Source organism: Vanessa cardui, chromosome 8, assembly GCF_905220365.1.
Source record: "Vanessa cardui chromosome 8, ilVanCard2.1, whole genome shotgun sequence".
NCBI classification, from domain to species: Eukaryota; Metazoa; Arthropoda; class Insecta; order Lepidoptera; family Nymphalidae; genus Vanessa; species Vanessa cardui.
In genome coordinates this window covers 5,805,158-5,816,339 of record NC_061130.1, presented here as the reverse complement: position 1 = coordinate 5,816,339, position 11,182 = coordinate 5,805,158, and the positions used below count along the sequence as shown (strand labels likewise).

The 11,182-nt window shown below is 30.9% G+C and overlaps 1 protein-coding gene across 1 annotated transcript; it reads right to left on the bottom strand.

Annotated features, from left to right (window-relative positions):
- Nucleotides 1-5,274: 5,274 nt before the first annotated feature.
- On the bottom strand, nucleotides 5,275-10,740 carry LOC124531713 (transcription factor AP-4). Its single transcript, XM_047106216.1, has 3 exons — nucleotides 10,342-10,740; nucleotides 9,549-9,714; nucleotides 5,275-9,171 (listed from the first exon to the last, which is right to left on the bottom strand). Exons 1-3 carry the CDS (start codon nucleotides 10,428-10,430, stop codon nucleotides 8,431-8,433), a joined length of 996 nt encoding a protein of 331 aa, XP_046962172.1. The 5' UTR covers nucleotides 10,431-10,740; the 3' UTR covers nucleotides 5,275-8,430.
- Between the last annotated feature and the right edge of the window lie 442 nt (nucleotides 10,741-11,182).

Below are 11,182 nucleotides of genomic sequence, written 5' to 3'. Positions count from 1 at the left end.
GTAATATTTTGCGTTAGTTTTAATTCTATTTGTGTAACAAGCGGAAGGCAGTTACAATTAAAGGTTTTTGATCCATGTCTCTGCCACCCAACCGGGGTGCCACAAGTATTGCATTTGGGTCCCTGATTGTTTATATATATATATACTCTTTATTGCACTGAGAAATTTTACATAGAAGTTTTAAACATGAAATTTTTGTTTACAATGGCGGGCTTATTTCTAAAAGAAATTTCTTCCAGCCAACCCACAGCTGTAAGAGATAGTGTTATATAGCAGGTATAAATAGTGCAACATTAGATACTCTTATTAATATTATATAAAAGAAACAATATTAATATAATATATATAATATAAAAGAATTTTAATATAATATATATTACGCTTACATAAATATCTATAATATAATAAATATATATATATATATATATATATATATATATATATATATACATATATATATATATTAAATTATTATACTTATACTACATCTAAATACACAAATATTATAAATATATCTACAGTACAAAAATAAATAAATAAATAAAAAAAAAAAAAAGATAATGGTAAATTTGTCAAATTTATGAAAGTTGTGAGAGAAAGTGCTCTTTTACTCTTTTTTAAAGAGGTGGATGTTTGGACTGTTTTGGATGGATTTTGGGAGACTTTTCCAGAGATTTGCTGCACGTACCGTGAAGGAGTTAAGCAGAAACTTTGTATTACATTTAGGCACTTCTAACTCTGAAGTAATACAGGAACGTCTAGAACGTGTTGGAGGAGGAAGAAGGTTGAAACGGGAGCGAAGGTAAGCAGGAGAATTTGGATCATTAAGAATATTAAAAAGGACTGAAAGGATGTGCATATCACGGCGAAGGCGGATAGGGAGCCATTTAAGTTGAGTACGAAATGCAGATATATGGTCATATTTACGTAAGCCGTAAATGAACCGAATAGCCAGGTTTTGAAGACGCTCTAATTTATTAAGTAGCTCCTCAGTCATATCCAAAAAGCAGACATCAGCGTAGTCGAGGATTGGTAGAAGAAGAGATTGCGCTAGCATAATTTTTGTACTGAAAGGGAGAAAGTATTGGAGACGTTTAAGAGAGTGTTAAGTGTAGTGTATCCGCTTGCTAACATCATTGACTTGGGCCACCCAGGACATATTGCAGTCAATAACAAGACCCAAGTTCCTTACTGAATCGCAGTAAGAAATTGGAATCCCGTCATAAAGTAGTTTGGGGACTAGCCCCCAGTCTAGCTTGCTTCTAAGCCTGCTACTGCCAACAATTATGGCTTGTGATTTTTTGGGATTCACAAGAAGGCCAAAAGATCTAGCCCACGACTGAATAGCAGACAGGTCCATATTCAATAAATCAACAGCCCTGGGTAGCTCAGTCAAACTAAAATGTCGATAAAGCTGTAGATCATCTGCATACAGATGGAAGGGAGAAGTAATAAATCGGGAAATGTTATTAATAAAAACAGAGAACAGTAATGGTGAAAGTACGCCGCCTTGAGGGACACCGGCCGTGAGCTCTAAACAATCTGACGAGGAATCGTCGGTTTTTACACATTGCTGGCGTCCGAAAAGGTATGAATAATAACAAGAGGAGAGACGTTGACTGCTCGAAGAGTACCAAGAAGTATGTCAAAATCAACGGAGTTGAAGGCGCTGCTAAAATCCAATAGAGCAATTGCAGTGAGCTTGGTGTTATCCATAGCCCACCGCACATCCTCCGTTATCTTCAGCAAGGCACCAACAGTGCTGTGGGATGGACGAAAACCGGATTGGAAAGGACATAACAGGTTGTAAGTTGTAAGAAAGGAATAAAGTTTAATATTTATATAAACGATATAATTTTATTGTTAGCCGTTTTATTGTATGTTATTTACAAAAATGTATATCTTATTTTGTATATAAAATAATCCAAAACCCGAAAGACTAGAAAGAAAAAACGAAAGAAGCTGATACGACTTGGGTACCTTCAAGGAAAGAGCGTACGACACAGAGAGACAAGCAAAACACCAGCAGAGCTTCGGTGTTGCAGATGTCCATTGGAAAAGGTAGACTTTCTGTCTCATGAACGTCCTAATCGTCTGCCGCATATATCTATAAAAAAATACCAAAAGAATGATATGAAAAGAGTCTGTCGAATTAAAATTAATAGGGTACTTTTTTAAATCATGTTTTAAGGCACCTGTATGCTACCAAAACCTAAGTACCTATGTATGAATAACTAAACGCTAAGCTAACCCCATAGACATTTTATATTTTAAACAGTAACTGCCAGACTGAATATGACTGAAAATGAGTATGCAATCATTACCTATCGAGGTGACTTATTGGCTAGAACACGTGAATAAAATGGCGGGCTTGTGTATGTTATATGGCTGTTAATTGTATGGTTTGATTCAAAAAACTAACTTAACTAAAGTGTGAGAATATTAGTTTGTAGTTAGTAGTAATGTAAGTATACTTAGCGTATGCAAGTCTGTCAAGAGGTGTATGATCGAAAAATGAGACAAATAAAAAAAAACATGTTTATTCTAGCGCGTGATATCGCTTTTTTAAGTTTATTTATATGACCGCTGTCCTCTCGTCCTCTGTTTCTAAATATATTCATATTCTGGTCGCCATTTATAAGTAAGTATATTGATTTGAAACTATAAAAGCACTAGATTCTAGTTCTTTTGAGACTGGGATCGCCCAATTTATTTATTTATTAAATAGGATTATTTAATGACTTCAGTATAAAACTGAAGATAATTCTGCGACTCCGGTTAAGTACGTTCTACTCACGTGTAACTAAATATTTAACGATTACGATGGAATCGGTGATGAAATTAAACGAATAAGAGGATATTGTATATAATGGTACGTACCTACTTATGCTGATCAATGTTACATTCGTTAAAAAAAGGAAATTAAATTGCAAAGATATGCGACCCTTTTGGGAGCTTTACACGTTCTTTCCTGTACAAATATTCTCAAAAAAAAAAAATAGATATATTCCTATCCTCTAATAATTATGAATATTATTTATTACGTTGTTTATATGGTTTTATTTTAGTTTAATTACACAAATGAAGTCGACTCTTACAAAGGAACGAAAACCAGTTGAGCCACATTGATTAAAGTAGTTTTTAAATTGAATTCGTCAGAACGTTATAAAAAAATATTTTTATAACGTTCTTTTTAACTTTCAAATCAATTTTTAACTACATTATTTTTTTTAAATCAATAGTTTAATTCGGAAACAAGAATAAACGTGCCGTCTATGTTCACTTGTATTCGTGGGTATAACATTATTATACCTATAGGTATTATCTTTATCATCAAAGTATAGTAGGTACGACACAACTTAGATGTAACATCGGCTAAATTCATAAAACCGATCACATCCGAATTGAGTACGCTAGCCCAAATTATCAATATTTATTTCTCATGTGAATATGATCTTTACACAAACGTAATAACTTGTAATATCATATGAACTAATAAATTAGTCAATTTTGCACGATTTAAATGCGGTTGTTTTCTCGGGTTGAACTGACGCGAAAATCTATAGCGACGAATAGCGCGATAGGGAGCTATTTCTATTGTTCTTTTATTGAAATCTAAGTTATTTCCATACTAACATTTCTAATATATACTTACATGTTATAAACGTGCCTTTATTTTATTATTGAAAATATGTTGATCCTGCTGTTCTATTCTACTTGTTTGTATAAACAATAAAGGGATTGCAATACCAATATTTGTTTATATCGGTTACATTAAATTTAAAATCTTTGAAACATACGACGTTAAGCGATGCCTAAAGCTTAAAATTAACAGAAATATGTACTGAAAATCATATGTCTATATAACTAACATTTTGTATTAACTTTACATATAGACTGATTTATTTATTGTTTTAAAATAATACTCAAAAAAAATAAGGGAATGTAAAAAAATTGTAAACGATACTCTGTTGTTTATATACATTTTTTTATTTTTAGATTATTACGTTAACAAATTTAACGGTCAACGACAAATCTAAAAAAGCTATCCATTCAGATCTAATCATTGTTTGCGGTATAATAGAATAGATCGTAACTCAGCAATAAATAGTCCGCGTAGTTACCGGTCATTGCGACACATTAGAAAGTGCCACTAATCGTCGAAAAAATTACTAACATATCCATATGACAAACTGACTGAACTGAATTTTAAATATTTGGTTGGAACTTGGAAAATCTTGACATGTACCTAAATGTCGGCCAATATTTCCAATTCGCAGATTTAAGTCCAAAATATATTAATTTAATGCTTTTACAGTTTATCCTTATTATCCCATGGAATAGATGTCAATCACCCGTATGGTGGTGATGTGAAAGAAATCTAACGTGAACAGAGTAGGTTTTTACTTCCTTCGTGGCCAGAACAAGCACCTAGTCGGAATTCTATAATAGCACAAGAGAAATAAAATCTCAATAACATAAAAGTACTATTGTAGTATTTATAGAGATACTACCTACTGCGAAACATAAATTTCTATCCTCTCAACATTTGGAACTTAATACATCAAGCTGCTGAGGTGGTGGTTAGAATAGGTGCGTAGTACATTTGGCACAATTACATCCCACACATATCTCATGTTTTTTCACACCGTAGAGCAAAAACGTATCCAAATTAACAACAGCCCGTAAATTACCCACTGCCGGGCTAAGGCCTCCTCTCCCAATAAGGAGAGGGTTTGCAACGCGGGTTGGTGGAATGTACATGTGGCAGAATTTCTATAAAATTAGACACATGCAGGTTTCCACATGATGTTTTTCTTCACCGCCGAGCACAAGATGAATTATAAACACAATCATAAATATATATCCACTATATATATACTTGCGTCGGTTTGAACCCGAAATCATCGGTTAAGATGCACACGTTCTAACCACTGGGCCATCTCGGCTCCTTATCCAAACTAGCCATAAGCAATGAATGGTGCAGCCGCGGATGCGATTCATTCATATTTATGAAAACACTTTTATGCTTACACTATTTTTGTGATAATGTAATGGACATGGCTCTTTGGATTTCATCATATATTTAGACTATCAAAATGATAAGAAAATCAGACTTGATTTTGTTTCAATGATGGCAGATAATTTATTCGACAAGGTACCTAATTACACACACGTTTTAATATTTGCCGTTTTAACGTTTGATCTTGATCTTGATCAAAAGTTATTGTTATTGTTCGGTACAGGTAAACAAATGAAACACAGTAATATCAATATTTTATAAATATTCGTAAATGTAGGTCAAATGTGATACAATTAAAATCAGAGGAAATATTTTTACCATCTTCATATCAAAAAGGAAACATTCATGCGTAGTTTTCTACACTTTATCGTTAATATCCTTATTACGAGCTGTAAAAAATATTGATCATAACTATCTATGTATAGGAACTTGAGTCAATTAGAGATTGGATGAAAATATATTTTACAATGCGCCTATAACTACATAGAATATTTATTTATAATAAAAGCAGGTGGTTTAGGATTACAAACTGTACACTAAAATTTACTGTTTCACCCCATCTCTAATTACAAAATGACTCTTCAAACTGATTTATATGTTTTTTTAACATAATCAATTCTATTTTAACCAAATACTAATTTAAAAATGCATAAAAAATTGTATGAATTATGGAATTTATTAAATTGCTATTACAATATTAATTTCTAACAATAAAGAACATGAGATAGAGTGTAGAAAATGTATTAAGTTTTGATTGACAACAAAAACTTTATACCTATATTTATTTATTTTAATACAATAGCACTATTCAATATATTTATTTTCGCAAATATAGACATGATCTAAATGTAGTAATTATGAAATAATTTTATTTAAGATGATAAAACGTTTAATCGTTTTCGAGGGCGCAGAAACAAAGCTGTAATGAATATACTGAAGATTACGATTTACAAACTAATTAATAAGAAATAACCATTTTAATACTTTAAGACATAAATAATAACACATTTTAAACAATTTAACTTGCTTTCTTTGACTTAAAATCTCTTAACACCTAGATACTTTGACTACATTAATAGTATAACCAAGTCCGTTATGTTACATTCTTTTATTATCCTATACTGACATAATGTAAAAGGCGGTAGGCAGACAACTCCTTACAACTAGGGACTCAGAAACAGAGTGTGTAAATTAGCTCTAAAGATCTTGTTTAATTAACAGCAGAGATAAAAAATATTATAAGAAAGTCACATTTCATTAACATATTATGTAATTAGTATCTTAGTTTATTTACATAAAAATAACTACATTATCTGATCAATGAATATGTTTTCTTATTCAAAACACTGGTTTGTTATGCTTACTCTGCAATTAACTAAAGTACTGTCCCTAATAATTCAAGGTAAGAAACACATGCAAAAATAAATTACAATCAGTCATGGAACAAAAAAGCTTATTTAATAAAACTAACAGAGTTAGAGAGATTCTAAATTTACTTATTATTTTCAATAATTTTATTTACCTATAACATTGACTCAATTATTGCTAGCTCTTAATTAAGAATCTCAGATAAATCTGTCAGTTTAAAACCTACTAAAGACTTCAGCATCACTATATCATACACACATATAAATTATTACATAATTAAAAATGCACACATTCACACAAATATGACCAGTATGGTGGATCGAACTAGCGTAACTTAATAATGAATTAATGATCAGTCTTAATAAATTCAATGATCCAATACCTAGGATCACGGCACTATTTTTCATATAATACATTGTATATCACTCTGTTGCTGAGTCAAATTAAAAATATCAAACTTACTAAAGAAAGTATTAACAAAAAGCACTGCTGGTTAGATTTTAACAAAAAGGTCAGCACATCAAAGCAAACGATAAAATTACTTTCAAATATATAAAAATTATAGTTATGGCAATCCATAACTGCTACCCAAACATTTCCCATAACATAGAAAAAAAAATATAGATGACATTTCACCTTATATTAGGACAGATCACACTTGATTTTTTTAAATAGATATTTTGTCTTTGTGTAACCAAATTGCAAAACAGCTCAGACCGGCTATATAGCTGTTTGCAATAAATTCTTTAGCAATTTAAATTACAAGCATACATCTCATCTTATTGAGATTCTTTTATGAAATAAAAAAAAAAACTGTTTTTTGTTACATACAAAAAATTATATTAATATGGCTACCTATTAAACCAAATATTTTAAGAATGTTCAAAGGCAATTATAATAGTCTTTATACAAAAAATCTAACCAGATGATTAATTAATACATAACCTACATTTTGTAAGTATATTTACTTATAAAGCGAGACTTGAATCACTTGGAATGCTTTACTAAAGGTTGACAATAGCCACTAATAATAACCTACTAATATCAAATTTAAAGTAAGCACTGGAATTTATTTAAAGAGGACATACACTGGACAAGAAAATTTTATTTTATATGTTTCAAGATAATTTTGGCATGATATTACCTTAGCTATCTAAGGTAAACTCTTGAGCCAAATTGCGTCAAGAATTAGTAAATGGTTGCTTTATTAATAATAAAAGTCTTGTACAACGAGCACAAAACACTTAAACAAACTTAAGTTTATCAGAAATAATAAATCCAATGTTACTGTTGTTAACAAAGTAAAACATTAGGAATCCATACTACATACTTGGTACGGACATCCTGATATATGACTAAATATTCCATTCTTGTAAATAATTAAGTAACCAGTTATTATTGCTTTCCTACGGCTAACAACCATCTATCGTCTATTTTTTTATTGCTTTTTACACAGATCCAATGCTATTTATATTTAAAAAAAAAAGATTATAATTTTTTCATATCCAGTTTCAATTTGTTTTAAATATTGCTCATTAGCCTTTACAAACAGAATGACAATTATAGCAATACAATTGCTAAAATAAAAAAAAACACAAAGTTACATTTGACGAATTTAAATTAAAAATAATATTTACAACAATTCAAATTAATTTTATAAGTATTACTTGTAAAAAGATATCGGCAAGTGACATGCTACCCTTTTTACCAATTCTTACTCAACTTCAGACATTCTTCGGTCCATTTACTTATCTAAAATAAGCCTGAGTAAATTAATAATCATTCATCATAATAATATTTGAGACTAAACTAAGCACAGCGCCAATAGACTTATGTCACATATCATGCATCTAACATTAATATTTTATTCAACTTAACTTCAATATGTTAAAATAAACAAAACGCAGACTTATCAATTTGTCACTTTGGAAAGACAACTATACAACTAAAATTACAAAACTATATTCGAGGAGGGTCAGGAGGGATCTTTCAACAGAAGCCTTTTATTGAGCTGAAAGTCCGAGACTAGTTCAATGCAATCACGAATGCTTCACTACAATAACTCCAGGTCTTTGAGGGGGCGCACGGTCAACCTTTTTGGTCAGTGCAAGTGGTGCATCTCCCGTTTCCTCTCTGAATAAGTGATCTCCCTCTAGATGACGGATGGCCTCTACTATTGTTTCTAAATTCTGACGGCTAGTACTAGCAAGGTACAAGCGTGATGAGGCGTCATGAGCGGCATCTGGTAGTACTTCTACTTCAACTCTCGGTTCAGCTTTAATTGCTGCTTCTAACAGAGGAGCAGCAACTGGTGCTTCTACTAACTTTGTTTCACCTTCATCTTTCTCCAATTTACATTCAGCAATGTCAGTTTCTTCATAGTGTACCACCGGTGCAGGAAGCTCTTTATCTGTTTCAGTGTACACTTGTGTCTCCAAGGTATGAAGTCTCTCTTCCAATAAGCGACGCAATCGTTGCTCACGCTCTAGCTGCACACGTAATTCACTATTTTCAGGTTCTTTCTTCTGAGACATATTAGATACAGTTATTACTGCAACTGGTTCTGGTGATATTGAACTTGTAAGAGTATCATCAGTTGAGTCAGGAATTATCGATGGAACATGAACAGGCATAACTTCATTTTTTCTTTTCTTAATTGGTATTTCACCTCCTTCATGTTGATTCAGCAATCTCTTTAATTGACAGTTTTGTGAAAGAAGTCTCGTCTTCTCTTGCTCAAGAGAATAAATGTATTCAGCAGTTTGTTGTAGTATGGCAGCCTTGAAAAGAAGAAAATTTAATATTAAATTATTTATTATTGTTTATTATTGTTGGTTATAAGTGAATTTGATTGAATATATTTTTATTAAAACTATTATTTTTAACTTATAGGATTTCTTGAACTAAAACACTAGTACACACATCGATCACCATTCTTGATCTTGCTAAGATTTCCTTGTGTCAAATCCAGCTACCAAAATATCCAATCAAACAAGCTATATATTCAAAATGTTCTCCAATATATTATATATGCAATAGATGAAATGGCACGTGTTTAGGTCATCACATGGCCAACTTTTACATATTATAGAAAATATAATATCAGCTAAAAATATTCTTTTATTTTTTATTACTACAAATGAGTAAGAATACTTACTTTACTAAGTTTCTCTCCCTCATGGCGTGGTAGCAAAGTGCGCAAAGCTTGAAAACCTGCATTTATACTCTGCATTCTTCTGCGTTCATTGCTGTTAGCAATTTCACGCCGAATCCTCTTTTCTGCCTCCATGGTTTTACTTCCCGGTGAAGAATTTTTTTCACTTCTGTAAACATTTTTATTCAACAGTAAATAACACAGTTTTAAGTATAACTCTTAACATAAACATTTAAATATCGACAAATACAATTATATTTTTCATGTTCATACAAACTTTTTTTTCTTATATTGGAATTTGCATGAATTTATTCCTATTGTTATTAAGCAAAAAGACTATAACTTTGACACACAATGTAAAATGTTTATTTTTATTATAGATGTAATGTCATATGTGTTTGTACAATACTTATAGGCAATAATAAAAGAAAAATAACCAATATTTACAAAGATAATAAGTGTAATTCATGTTCTTAGTAAGTAATACGAGCTATTTTCATGAAAAGTAAAAAGTTTTTTTGCATAAATAATATTTTGAGCTTAAGCATAGGTACAATAATTGTAATAATGTGTACAGCGTTTACTACGCCTATTTCATCCGTCCAAACATGGCGGCTCAACAGCTGACTACAGACCGGCACGGGCGGGAGCAACCACAAATGACCTCACTATCATGTGTATAACATAAACATAAGATATTAATGTTAATATACAGGAAATTATTACTCTCAAACTCAATTAAAGGACCATGTTTAAGGCATGACAAAAAATCTATAACCACGCCGGTTACACCTACCTTGAACTAGCGTGATCAGATGCTTCTTCTTCGTATAAGTTATAGTCTTCTATTTCTAATAAACAAACGTCATTACCGTGCAATGACATAACTCAGCCACTAGATAACACAAATTAATGATTCTGCATCTAAACTGTTCTAAGATAGCAGAAAATCGAAATTAGTTTTAGCAACCACAATGGCGGGAAATGACAATGAGCTCAGTCAGGTGACGCTATACGATTTCGGCACTTCACAACAATTATAACCACGTCAATCACATGAAAACACTTGTTACTGTTAAACAAAATCTATTCAATCAAACTTTGTCTAGATTATTACGATTTTTTAAAAAAAAAAACAGTAATTTTATGGATGGACTCAAGGGCAACACGAGCAACGCGACATATCGATGGCCGATGTATCACCATAGATAATAGATAGAGGCTATAGACATTGTTTGTTTCGATTTTATTGTTGCAGCAAAGATGTTATTTCTTAAGAAGGAATTAACATTGTATTTTTATAAAAAACAAAAATGATAGATCATGTTTAATAATTTTAATTCAAAATAAATGTTTCAATTTATTTTAATTTTTTGTCAAACTTGGTACATCAATAACTGTTACTTTCCTTTTATATTTATAAGATCAAATTATTTTATTTTATTATTAAATTCATCAGCATAATTTAAAACGATATTAAATTAAATGAAAATCTTAGTAAATTATTAAAAATTTAGTAATTAAATTCAATTTTGAATGTACGTAAATATTAATTACCTACATTTTAAAGTTTTGGAAATCATTCAACTACAATTGAATTCTAAAGTTATGGTCAAATTACGTTTGTAGTGAAAAGT